The sequence below is a fragment of the Helicoverpa zea genome, chromosome 10 (assembly GCF_022581195.2).
Source record: "Helicoverpa zea isolate HzStark_Cry1AcR chromosome 10, ilHelZeax1.1, whole genome shotgun sequence".
Taxonomy (NCBI): Eukaryota; Metazoa; Arthropoda; class Insecta; order Lepidoptera; family Noctuidae; genus Helicoverpa; species Helicoverpa zea.
The window spans coordinates 4238885-4253396 of record NC_061461.1 but is presented as its reverse complement, the minus strand read 5'-3'; the positions used below and the strand labels follow the sequence as shown (position 1 = coordinate 4253396).

The following is a 14512-nucleotide window of genomic DNA, read 5'->3' as shown; positions in this document are numbered from 1 at the left end:
GTGGCAGCAAATCGGCGATCACTTTCAGAGTGAAATAATTTGGAACAACCCAGATGACGCTTGAAAAATAAAAGTAAAGAAGTCGGTTGAAAAACTTGGATAGGTCGCAAGACCACGCTTTCTGTCCAATTGTCCATCGACTGGTGTTCGCCACCGGTCGTTACCAATCCGGTGTGACTCCGCCCGTGCTTTCAATTGTAGAGTCCCGTCCAGCCCTGACGTCATTGAACTACGTCATCTGTTTTTAGGTCTCTTTACCGCAACTTTCCTTATCTGAGTATCAGAAATTGGTATTCTTCTGTTTGCTATATTTTTTCTCTAAGAATAGATATTTATTGGCTAACATAATGGCCGATTTTTGTTATATTGAATATCTACTTTCTCACTATACTTCAAATCTGTAGATGTTCATCTCATTAGGTACACGGCACCTCGGAGCAAACAGTTATGTTATTCTGTAGGTCTGTACACCATATTTGTACATGACGCTAGATGCCAGTAGATGGCGTTGACCCGGTAGAATTTGGCCATTTGCTAAATAAAGTTGGAAAGTAGGTACATCTTCCCGTGTCGACGGCGCGCGTTGTTCCATGCGCTCCTCAAAGAGATGACAGCAACCCCAGCGGGGCCCAGCAGGGCCAAGGCCTGCCGGGGCTGCGGGTTGTTCGAAAGAGATACCGCGGCCCTGGTACATAAAAGGCCTATGACGGAACACGACGGTTTTTAGTCAGTAAGAGTCTGACACTCCCTCACCGCTGCTAACCCACAGCGGGAGGGGTCATTTGATGATTTTTGACGTCGTTAAAAAAAAAGGGTAGGTACATCTTGGGTTGTGTACAAGAGAAGCGCTGGAATTAAGAAACCAAACGTAAATCGTATTCTGACTGTTTGACTGATTGTTTGTCTATTCCTCCTAGCTCTTAAACTTACACGTAGTAGCATAGGTGCCTGAAAATCTATTAATGGCAAAAGTACTTAATAACGCATTAGTCACAAGTGTTCAGGGAATACTTAACCACGCGCCGAACAATCTGCTTTCTACAGACGATGGGGCAGGGTATTGGCTTCTATTTATTTTGAGGTGCTAAAACTATTTTTAATGCTAGACGGGATGACAAATAAAACCTAATTCCGAACATTCATCAGAATATTCCCCTTTGCTTCTTGCAGGTACTGAACTATATTTTGTAATTCTTGACGCAGGACCTGTAACTCAGTGGTTAAATATCTGCGTATCATAAGTTCGATTCTCGCACATTTTTGTACGATCATATTTTTTTTTGTTTTGATATGTGTGTCTAATTTATACCTAACAACGCACGGAGAGTGATGATGACGATTTGTAATTGCATAATCGATACAATATATTCCTATCGTGGCTGAGTGAGCGTGGTGAATCAAATAAAAACAAATGACAACTTGGAAACTTACTAGTGTCATCATCACTAGAGATAGAGATACGGAATTTCGCAAGTACCATATCTACCAACTAACAGAATATTTATTTCGGATTAAATATTTTTATGATTGCGACAATTTCGTAATTATTTAACTAACAAAAAACTTATATTTTCCAAAAAAAGCCTACGTACTATGTTAAAATCAAATATGTGTTAACATGGTTGCAATGTCAACGTTCTGAGTTTTACGGTAACAATTTTAATATTCGCATTTTCGCATGTATATACCTACATATACCTACGTATTTCGAAAACACTCCATGCTCCTAAAAACCAGAGCCACAAATGCAGAAATAGTATCTATCAGGAATTGTGTTGGCCAAGTTCCCGCAGATTTGTCCGTACCGTCAGTTTTGTCAACAGCCAGCATTCGGGTACACCAGGTGCCAACCCAACACAATGTGTCCCGTGCCTACTACCTGTACCCGCGTGAATGCGGATGTTTTCGTAAAGGTGCGCAAGAGAGCAACCGCAAGCACAGCTTGCTTCTGCCTTTGCATGTGTGTTAAGGCGAGGAATTGGTCAACAATAATTCCATAACCGGCACGCGCATCTAAGGCGCCAAAAGGGGTCGGAGCGTCTGAGCGGGGCGAGGATAACAATACGCGCGCTAGCTTATAACTAAAAGTCGTAAGCGACAAAATGGTTTTGTAATTTTATTATTTAGAAATGATAATTTGATAAAAATTCCTTCTACAATTTTAAAGAGTATGTATATACTCAACTACTAAAAAAGTTAAGAGGCTTAAATCGGTCCCGTTCGCCCATAATATGTGAATCTCTTTTTAAAAAGAGGTATGTTTGATATATTTTTATCTGTTATAAAAGTTACCTAATCATGTTTTCACGTCTAACAAAATAAGGTTTATATCATGAACTTTCAGGTAACCAAGTTGTATTTTGATCCGTTTTGTATTTACTGAGAAAAATTGAGATCCTTGGCGCCAAAAATTCCAATTCGTCCTCTTAAATGGAGTGGAAGTAGGGAATTCATTGGGTAGTTCTTTGTGCTTTGGATTTTATTTTATGCATTATCTAATTATAGAAATGTTCAAATAAATAGGCATCTATATGTATCAGTATTTATTATCTATATTTTACGTATGTACTTACTGCCTTCGCACTTTCAAGGAGTCTTGTCTCCGTAACATAAAAGCTTTCATTGGTGTAGTTAGCTCATAGATGGTGATTACGTTCTTGATAATTATTGTAGTTCTGAAAATAAAAACAAAAAACCGGCCAAGTGCGAGTCGGACTCGTGCACGAAGGGTTCCGTAAATTACAGTTAAATCAACCTATCTCAAAAACTATAAGAGATACTTTGATCAAACCAAAAATCGTTGAAAGAGTTAATTAGCATGCATCACCTCTATTTTTTTTAGAATTTTATACCCCGTAGTTATAAAAATAGAGGGGGGGGGACATACTTTTTACGACTTTGAGAGCTGATATCTCAAAAACCGTTCACTTTAAGAAAAATGTTTTTTAGAAAACTTTATATCATTTTAAAAGACCTTTCCAATGATACCCCACACGGGTATGTACATCGAAAAAAAAAATTTCATCCCTCAGTTACATGTATGGGGGGCCCCACCCCCAATTCTTTTTTTTACTATTTAGTGTCATATTTTTGTAGCGGTTCATACAACACATATTCCCATCAAATTTCATCACTGTAGTACTTATAGTTTCCGAGTAAATCGGCTGTGACAGACGGACAGACGGACAGACGGACAGACGGACATGACGAAACTATAAGGGTTCCGTTTTTGCCATTTTGGCTACGGAACCCTAAAAACCTATAAATAAAGACATTTTTAAAAATTTTAGCTGCCTTTTGTTGATTGCAGTTTTGCGTTTCAGTGAACTTTATTTCGTTAAGTTATTGCGATTAGGTACCCATAAAATATTACCTGTAACATCAAGCTTCGAGAAAAAAAAATATTCAGTACTTATAGAAAGTTAACTTGAAACTTTGGGCAGCTCTACTACGGTAGAGACACACACAGTGGGTTTTTATTTAAATTTAATTAGGTAAAGGGTATTCCTGGATAAAATTTATGATAACAAAAGTCACGTAACGGTTTCCGTTTCGTACAAAAGTCAAAACTACGAGGGTTACTTATTATGCGGCAATAGAAATGTTGGTGCGGTCCGTTCCCTCCAAGCCGGCGCGCATTCATGGCATTTCATTGTACGCGGCAGTCGCGGCCTCGCCACCGCGGGGGGATCGCGTGCTTGCCTTGCCATGCTGCGCCGCACGCACACTGCTCTATTTACTACACCGCTCATAATCGTCGTTATCGAATTGTTTCCGAGTAGTACACGCGTACACAACAGCTGAACATGACCGTGCGCGACTTACGAACTCAAGTTTCATTCATCAAAACTCTATTCTGACAAGTGACGAAAATGATATGGACACAGTGCCGTTTAAAATGATAATTAACGCGATATTCTTTTGTTTAGTGATGGGCGCGGCGCTTACGGAAGCGCCTGACGATGCAGATGTTTGTTTCCGTGTGTCCGGTGAGAATGGTGTGGTGGAGTGCAACGTACGAACACTGTCGTCGGACAGGGACGTCGCCGGTTCGATGCACTCGGATGGCGCGGAGCGGCTCGCGATCCGATGCAGCCCGCTGCTGCTCGAGAGCACGCTGCGAGATCACCACTTCGGAAGAATGCAAGGTTTGGCGGAGATAACCATAGATAACTGCAAAATATTAAGACTCCCCGGCAATGTCTTCGAGGGATTACGAGGCTTGAAAACATTGAACATTCGTACTATGAACAACGAGTGGAGCAACAATAAAGAATTGGAACTTTCTTTGGGAGCTTTCAACGGGCTGAGGGAGCTGCACACGTTAGACTTAGGTCACAATAACATCAGAAAGATACCTTCAGACCTGTTCTGTGCACTGGAAAACATAATTTCTCTTAATTTAACGCATAACAAAATCAAGTTTGTCGATGAACTGGGTTTCGGTCATAAATGCGGGTCCACATTACAGACTATAGATTTAAGTCATAACGACATCATGTCGCTGCCAGCTGACTCCGAAATTTTACATTTACGCCGGTTGACACAGTTATTTCTTCAGAATAATAAAATAAATGAGCTGCCAGGCGAAGTTTTTAGTGACTTACTCTCGTTAAAAGTTGTGAACCTTTCGGATAACGCTATTAGTTATTTGCCGGATGGTTTATTTTATAATACTAGAGAAATTCGAGAAATTTATATACAAAATAATGAACTGGAAACTTTGCCTAAGAGAATATTCAATCGGTTGGAACAATTGCTCGTTTTAGATCTTTCGGCGAATAAATTGAAGAGCGACCACATAGAAGATGAAACGTTCGGTGGTCTAATAAGATTAATCGTGCTCGACCTGTCCCATAACACGGTCGCACGAATCTCACGCAACATGTTCAAAGACTTGTTCTTTTTACAAATTTTGAATCTATACAACAACTCCATAGGGTTCATAGAGGATAATGCGTTTTCACCGCTTTTTAATCTACACACGTTAAACTTAGGTCAGAATAAGTTACAAGCTATTGAAGATCATGTATTTAATGGATTGTTTATATTGAATAAATTAAATTTAAATAATAACTTACTATCTTATATAAGTGAAAATGCATTTGGAAATTGTTCAGATTTGAAAGAATTAGATCTAAGTTCTAATAAGATTGCGAAAGTCCCTGACGCAATTTTACAGTTACCGTTCTTGAAATCTTTAGACTTGGGTGAAAATCTTCTGACAGAAGTTACAAACACTTCATTCCAAAATCTATCTCAACTGACTGGGTTGCGATTAATCGACAATCAAATTGGAAACCTTACTGCGGGCATGTTCTGGGGCATGCCGAGCCTGCAAGTACTCAACTTGGCCAAAAATAAAATACAGTCGATCGAAACTGAAACCTTTCAAAAGAATACTCAATTGGAAGCCGTGCGTTTGGATGGTAACTTCATTTCTGATATCAACGGGGTGTTTGTGGCACTAACTAAACTGTTGTGGCTTAATTTATCCGAGAACCATTTAGTGTGGTTTGACTACGCATTCATTCCGGGAAGCTTGAAATGGTTGGATATCCATGCTAACTTCATTGAAATTCTTGGTAATTATTACAAAATTCAAAATGAACTTCACGTCAAAACATTAGACGCAAGTCATAACCGTTTAGTGACCCTGTCCCCAATGTCGATTCCAAACAGCGTTGAGCTTTTGTTTATAAACAACAATTTTATCACAAGTATAGAGACGGATACATTCCTTGAGAAGAGAAATTTAACTCGAGTGGATATGTATGCCAATGAGATCGAAAGTTTGGACATAAATAGTTTGCGCATTTCGAGAGTGGCAGATGAACGGGCATTGCCGGAGTTTTACATTAGCGGCAATCCCTTTCGTTGCGATTGCACAATGAAATGGCTCTTACTCATCAATTCCATTACGTCTCGAGAATACCCGCGCGTGATGGACTTGGAAAATGTAATCTGCAAGGAATCCTACGTACGCGGCGTGAAATATCTCCCGGTCAGTTCCCTCCACATCAAAGACTTTTTGTGCAAATACGATAGTTACTGCCCTGATGGTTGTCATTGCTGTGATTTCAATAACTGTAACTGCAAAACACTGTGCCCAATTAATTGTTCGTGTTATCACGATTCCGCGAAAAGCACTAGCGTCGTTGATTGTTCTGTTAAACAATTGAAATCAATACCTCAGAATTTTCCTGTAGATGCAACTCATATATATTTAGATGGTAATATTTATAGTGAACTTAACGAATCTGTTTTCGATTCAATGCGTAAAGCCGTCGTCGTGTATCTGAATTCCAGTAACATAATAAATATACAGAACAATACGTTCAGCCAGCTAAGAGATCTGAGGATCCTACACTTGGACAACAACAAACTGAAACAATTACTGGGTCTCGAGTTTTCAAAGCTAAGCAACTTAAAAGAACTGTATCTTCAAAGTAATTTAATTGAGTACATTTCTAATGAAACTTTTTCCCTTTTGGGAGCTCTAGAAGTTTTGCGCCTGGATGGAAACAGACTCGTGAATTACGGTCTGTGGCACTTAGACAATAACAAAAAGCTACAAACATTGTACATTGGCAGTAACAACTGGTTCTGTGACTGTAAATATTTGCAAGGCTTTTTAACTTACGTGTCGCAAAATGTCGAAAAGATTATAGATATTCCCAACTTGTGGTGTGTGAATGAGAACATGAACCCGGCAAAGAAGCCATTGAATTTAAATGTGACAGTTTGCAGTGAAATAAGCGATCCTTCGATGATAAGCGCGTTCTTCGTCTCTCACAATTTGCCATTATTGGCTTCGGCTTTGACTGGGTTCATGCTTATTTTATTAATATTAGCTTTAGTATTCACATTTAGATACGCTTGTAGGATGTGGTTGTATTCGAATTGCGGAATTAAGCTCTCCCCTCTAGCGGGCGCTTTTAAGGATGCTGATAAGCTTTACGACGCATATATTTGTTATAGCCCTAAAGACGAGGAGTTTGTCGTGGAATCGCTCGCTCGTGAATTAGAGACCGGTTATCCGTCGTACCATCTCTGCCTACACTACCGAGACGTTCCGCAGTTCGAAGCCACGTACGCGCAGTTCCCCGACTTGGTGGTCGAGGCCACCGAGGCGTCGAGGCGTATCATAGTAGTTTTAACTAAGAATTTTATCTCAACTGAGTGGTCACAGATAGAGTTCCGACAAGCTTTACAGAAAGCGCTACAAAAGAATCCACATAAATTAATAATAGTGAGTGTAGGGCTCATCCCACGAGATCCGGAGTTGAAGTCATATTTCAAAACGGGTTTGGAAATAACGTGGAAAGAGAAACGGTTTTGGGAGAGGTTACGTTATGCCATGCCGTCATCTAAACGACACGGACAGAAGTTGAAAAGGCTAAATTATGGAAGAAATTCTAACACATATACAATGGACGCGTCGGTGCTGAACAGTACCTGCCAGACTCTGTGCGGCAAGTCCGCCAACTCGGCGGAGCGGTCCCCGTGCGACCGGCCGCTGTCCGAGCACATCTACTCCACGATAGACTCCGACTACTCGTCCACCGACTTCCAAGGGCGGCACAATCAGCCGCAATCTGTCGTATTTCAGCACACTGTTCAAACGTACCTGGTATGAAGGACCTCATTTAACATTAACCCAAACGATCTCTTAAATAATTGATCTGTAGGCCTTAGTCTTAGCCTTAGGCGAACGCTAAAGAACTTGTTTTGTTATAGACGAAAATCGTCCGAAGTTGTAAATATTTATAAAACTTTATAATCTACGAGTATCTTTAATAGCATTATGTGTAACTTTTGTACAATAACGATACCAAATTTTTCGCATTTGAAAAGGTTTGCTTCTTCGTATTTATTACTTTTTTAAAATGTTTTAAGTATTATTCGGAAAGACTGTAAATTATTGTGTAGTTGTAATTCAATTGGCTGATGTTTGTATAGATATGTAATTAAAGAAGTTTATAAACGAAAATATTTAGTTTCAATGCATTTCTGATATCTACTAAGACAGTTTCCTTAATGTTGCCATTTTATGAAGATGTAGTAAAAATGCGCGAGTAGAGACATTAAAAATACATGTTTTATTCTGTTTCCAATTCAGTTTTTACGAGCGGAGCCTGAAATGGAGCAGCTGGTCCACGTAAACAGAACAAGAATGAGAGGCAAACACTGCCGACATGTACGCCTTCAATAGGCAGCTATATGATAAGCTCCACTCGCTTGCAATGCTCATTTCCATTAAAAGTTTTTCTCAATTTTCCCTGTGCCGGTGTGAGAGCAGAACACGTTACCGGCGACGGACACCATTAACTACAAAATGGCACAGTTAAAAAGAAAGTAGTTTTTGCTAATCACGACTTTTTTAGAATTAAAACGATGATGACTTTTTAAATTTATTATTGTAACTACCATTATCACGTTATTCTTTTATATTAAACTGGATACTATTGTGTTAAAGAAGTTTTACATTTCACGCCTGCCGTTGATATGAACAAAAGAAAATCTGGAAGCGACACGCTAACAATTTCTCTCAATTTGAATACTTGTCATTAGCCTTTTGAGGCCAAACGTTCCGATACCAAAATGTTTATTATTCTAGATTGTATGCCATAAAACATAACAGTTTCTAGCAAAAACATACAATATTCGAGGCTACGTCAACCGCAAAAAAGGCAGACAATAAATAAACTTTGGAAATATGTTGAGGAGGAAAACCGCGTTATATAATGTGCGTAATCTGTTGGTCAATAAATAACAGCACATCTCGATGAGACAGCAACAGCAAAAACTATATCGATTTTTGTATTTTTTGCAGTCACTAACGGTTCGCAGAGTTTGTATACAGCTACGTAACAATTTTATGTACGTTAGTACGAAGCGCCGTGAGTCGCGTACACAAGTGTATGATGACGCAGGTTACATGATTGAATTTGGCTCACTTCGTCAGCTACAATGAGACAACGAGACTTGTATCCACTTAATAGATTTCTTTTTATTTTATTTGAACATCTCAAATGCCCAAATGTGTTTTGTAACAATGTAATTTGGGACACACAAATGGGCCTACACTGTAGAAAATTCGTAAATGATATTCTGGGGACTGGAAACGACTTTTTAAATCATTAATTAACGTTAATCAGGAAGGGCGTTAAGTTAATGAATGGAATATGAGACCAACGTGTTTTCGAGCATTTTTGTTGCACTCGTGTGACTCATTGAAGTAAAATGTTTATAATTGACACACGCCACTTTTGTAAGAGTTGAAGATTGTCTTGAAAGAAAATGACAGTCATCATCCTCCGAGCCTTTTCCCAATCATGTTGGGGTCGGCTTCCAGTCTAACCGGATTCAGCTGAGTACCAGTGCTTTACAAGAAGCGACTGCCTATCTGACCTCCTCAACCCAGTTTCCCGGGCAACCCGATACCCCTTGGTTAGACTGGTGTCAGACTTACTGGCTTCTGACTACCCGTAACGACTGCCAAGGATGTTCAATGACAGCCGGGACCTACAGTTTAACGTGCCATCCGAAACACAGAATGAAAAACATTTGAAAGAAAATGACAGTAACTAGGGTATTTTGAGTTAGTATATTTGAGAACATACGTACGTATACGTTCTTTTTACATATGTTTTAAAAACTCTACCTTATCGCTTCTTTATTAATTGAAATATTATTAGGTATTGAAATAATACACATGTATGTATGAGCAAGTTTTACACCTTCCCGATTATGGCGATTCAGACGGTAACAAAATTACATAAGTAACTCTAAATATTGCTCAACAGACCTCACAAATTCAAAGAGACAATCATAAAGAAAACAACAATCTTTGATACTAAAATTTTCAATAAAACTCTTCGTGTTATCAAAAAGATTACACAAGCGTAGGCTGATTTCGCTCATTAGAATTCTTGAACATTTAAGTGGTTTCCTGGTACTTTCGTCAAGTAGGTTTCTTAAGAGTTTCTTTTGTAGGCGTAGGCGGGTGCTAATCTCTGTGGGTATATGTGAAATTGTGAATGGATCACAACACGTCTAATTTGGAATTTTATTTGAGTAAGTATGTTTTAGGAAGAACCTTTGTTCGGCAAATATGGTAAGTGGAGATTAGGTCGAGATGGTTTTACGTGGTGGATTTTACCCACACATTTAAGATAACTTTGAAAATATAACAAAGATATATAGGTAATATAGAGATATAAGCAATAGATCAATCAAACAGTCTAGACGATTTTGCATTAGTAAACTCTTATTTGTAGTCCTAATTCTTAAGATGGATCGAGTACTTGAAAAAAATGTAAGGTATAAGTTTTTCTTTTTGAGATATACTTTTAAGTATTTTTCTAAAAAAAAATCAATACATAAAAGCTCTAGCAAAGCTACATGAATAAAACAAGGTATCTTTTAAATGCTAGTAAGTAGTGGTCAGAACGAGACCGAATTCTTTAGCTTTGCTTATGTATTCATTGCTGTAATTCATTTGTACACCAGCGCAATGAATATTAAACTTGTCCTAATCCGTTTGTCAAGCCTAATTATTTCTCACCCACACAGAAATACGTAGACTTCGTTGGTTCGTATCTACGGTGCCCATCGTACGAAAATAGCCAGAAGTTGATTACATTCCCTTAATTTACTGAGCCGTGTCGCGTTGTTTGGTCGCGAGCTATTGTTTCACAAAAGGTTGGGAAGTGATTGTACTAAAACTGTTTGTTTACGTTCCTACGGGTTTTGTGAATCAAGGCCTGCAATGGGTTGGGCGCTCTGATGGACAAATTGCTATTGTCAATATTGTTCTTTGGTATTACAATCTGGAAGCGATTTTAGATTTCGTTTGGATTTTGTTTCAACTTCTTTTTTTATAAATAACTTGGATTCAATTAGAAATGATGCAGTCGCAACTATCGTGTCTAAACGATCATAGAGACTTAGCAATGTATGTTGAAGGTGAAAAATGGATCCACTAATGTAACTGGCATTTTACAAAGTCAGACAAGTCGCCGTGACCTACCTAGTTTACCTAGTCCAAAAGTTATGATTACTTTTCATATATTTTTTTCAGTTCTATTGCTCTGAGTCAAAATATTCCAATAGTATCTCATCGCAGACTTAATACCTATAACTTTAAAAGCGTTAAAGAGATAAAATAAAATGTAGTACCTGCTTAGTTTCGTCTAGACTTTCAGTTTGGAGATAAAATTGACTTCAACAAGAATCTATTCAAACACTATGCTGAGAACTGATTCTTTAACTTATTTGAAAAAGTTTAGCAAAACGTTCCGAACAGACTTAATAGAACAGCGTGAATGGATAATTGTAACGGTATCAATAAAACGCGTCCAAGGCGATATATCTGAACATGACCTAATTTAATTTTCTTCATAAAATAAGTCAATGTAAAATAGTACATGTCCGTAATTGAATAGAGGTCGATTTGACTTGACACGTGACATGGCGGTTAGATCACTTTGTTTTGTAGTTGAACGATTGTGTATTGATAGTCATATTATGTGATGTAATTGTCGATAATACAATGAGCTACTTGTGAGGTTAAACTTGGAATAACGCTCTCCTGGACCTTTGAACATCTGTTACGCCAGAGGTCATATATATGTACCAGGGAAATGAACATTACTTTTTTCTTTCTGCTCATCAACAATTATGGTTTTATAATCTGCCAGTGACAGCTTTATAATATTCACCAGTTCTAGCTATTTTGGAATGCCAGGCTGTTCTACTTTCATCGACATTTGAAGATTAGTAGCACTAGCTGTAAAAGGATGGGCGATTAGACTGAATAACGGTAAGTAATTAAATCTGACCTGATTGACCTGTTAGGCTAGGTCGTTAGTGTCCAAACTTGAAGCTTTTAAGGCATCCGAGCTGTTTGTAAACTGTAAATTATGTGTGTCATGTTTTCGCTATGATACCGATATGAAATACCTAACCTCTTTAGAGAGTGTTAAAAGTTAGGCGTAGTAAGAAGGCTCAATGTTTTCGAAATTAGAAGTTAGGCGTAGTGAGAAGGCTCAATGTTTTCGAAATTAGAATTTTAATATCTAGTAGAGAATTCTGAATTCAAAACCGAATACTATTAAAATAAAAACTAAAGGCGGAGCAGAGAAGACAAAAAAAAACAACGCAACAGGATCCAACTGGCGGAACAAAGTAATAAACTCTATTATTTCAAGACTACATTAGAAACTCCTCATACTTATACTCTCACACTATAGTATAAATGTCCGTACTGAAATTATTTATCATTTTACAACATTTTATATAATTTTAAATTCAGCAATAGCAAACTATTTGATGTCCCGTAAATTTTGCCTTAGACATGAATTGCATTAAAAAAACGCTAACGCTAGTTAGACAGACCATCACTGCCTACTTGATGAAGTCATAGTGATTCCCTTTTTTTCAAAACATTTTATTTTACAAAGTATTCTTGATTTGTGACTTGTGTTGGCGATTTAACTGCAGCGTGAAGTTCAGGTTAAGGTCACGAAGTACTGCACACTATACGATGGAGTATGTGCAAGGTGTATGGTGTTAAATAACGGAATTGAAATGGTGACATTGTTATCGGAATTTCACATCTTGGTCGCCATAGCTGGGTCGGAGGTCGGAGAAATGTGAAAGCTTAACAATTTATACAACTTTTTAAACCTTTAGCTGAATCTGCATAAGTACAACAATGCATTTTTTACATTGAACTGATGTGAGATGATTCATAATAATGAGGTTTCTTTTTGATATTAGATTCTTCATTCCAATTCTTGTAGTAATAATGTTATTGGTTTCGTGTGAAACAAATAAGAAGTATACATGTGAGTGCATGTGAGTGCTATAACGGTAACAATGACATAAGTCGAGATATTTGTTTATTTATTGCTTTGTTATTTATAACTGATATTTTAGTTCTGTGCCTAAATCATACTGGTTTCCTGTTGAGCCTAAATCATACTGGTTACATTTGGGACCGTATGCTCACAGCTACAAGTCACAGTTAATTAAATTCAGAACTAAACACCTTGAGCGAAATTGTATTCTGGTCCATATGACAAGTCGATGTTCCAGCTAATATTCTGTCTGCAAGCTACGGCTAACTCTTAGGTGGTCCTTTTTCATATTTCTCACGATATTTTCCTTCACCTACTAGAAATTCACACAGTTGACACAGCATTTCCCATGTCAGCACTGCGTTCATTTTCAAGCACATTACAATTCTATTCTTCATGGTCCGCTGGCTTTCCATTATAATCCATTTATTATAAATACTTTTTTCTATATTTACATGCGCTTAAGTACTTGTATTGAATTAAAGCGTCCGGATGTTGGGCCGTTTTCCTAAATTACGACTCTATTATGGAGGCCCGAGTCATTGTCAGGTTTCTGAGTGAAAACATTGTGATATAAATGTTGGGTTATTATTGTGTCAAGGTAGTTTATCAGGATGTCTTGTTATGATTATGACAAAGTATTTGTTAGGTAGAGATTTTGGGAGTAGTGTTTTGTTTTGTGTTTGTTATTGTTTGTAGTTTAGAGAGAACCTATTTGTAGAGTTAATTTTATCCAAGTGCTATTTTTACTCTGCGGCTTTCATTTTCAGTTTATTGTTTTCATTTACTCAATATTAACATGGAAATACCGTCGTAACGAGGTCGTTAAGAGAAAATCTCAGTAAGTACAAGGCCTTTGTTATATAGTGTAGAATAAACACAAAACTGAAACATCTTTCATTATATCGTTCTCAAAACAACTTTCCTACTGCAGTTCAACCGTTCACTAGAGAAACTACAAGGTAAAGTTTTAGGCAACGTTATTAGAAAACCTTTGAACAGCAATGTCTTTCCAATAGTTATTGTCGCGAGGTAAGTACCTCGAATCTTCGGGATGAAGGTCGGCTGTAAGGAAAGGCGTTTGAGAGGAATCCCGAGTCCCGAGGAGATGGTTCCAGTATTATGTAGAGGGTTCCGGAATGTGTAATAAGGAGTGCTGATGTACCTAAATTGGATCGTAAAACCTATGAAGTAGGGACTGAGTTTAAAAAAAACCTGCAGGCTGGATTCACGTAGGTCAATACTGAAACTGTAAGTTCTACGTTTACGACACGTCATGTGGAAATAGAATATAGGATTTTCATTTACAGTTTCGAAAAAGTTCGAAGCTCGAAGTAGACTAGTAGTCATAATAAATCTATACTAATATTGTAAAGAGGAAAACTTATTTTTGTTTGTTTGGTTGTAATGCATAAACTCAAAAACTACTGGACCGATTTTAAATATTCTTTCACCATTATAAAGCTATATTATCTGCGAGTAACATAGGCTATATTTTATTCTGGTGCGGGCAGTAGCTCCCACGGGACGCGGGTGAAAGCGCGGGAAAGCGGCTAGTAAATAATAAAAAAATAAAATAATGCTGAACACATTTCATCGTCTACTGTGAAATACAATCAAGTATTAATAACACGTACAACAATTCA

The 14512-nt window shown here is 37.8% G+C and overlaps 1 protein-coding gene across 1 annotated transcript; it reads left to right on the top strand.

The window, feature by feature from the left end:
- Positions 1–3678: 3678 nt before the first annotated feature.
- LOC124633978 (toll-like receptor 7) lies at positions 3679–7993 on the top strand. Its single transcript, XM_047169371.1, has one exon. It carries the CDS (start codon positions 3878–3880, stop codon positions 7637–7639), a length of 3762 nt encoding a protein of 1253 aa, XP_047025327.1. The 5' UTR covers positions 3679–3877; the 3' UTR covers positions 7640–7993.
- The last annotated feature ends 6519 nt before the right edge of the window (positions 7994–14512 follow it).

What these genes read in the sequence shown, in the direction of transcription:
- LOC124633978 (XM_047169371.1), top strand. Translation starts at nt 3,878, where the DNA reads ATGGACACAGTGCCGTTTAAAATGATAATTAACGCGATATTCTTTTGT.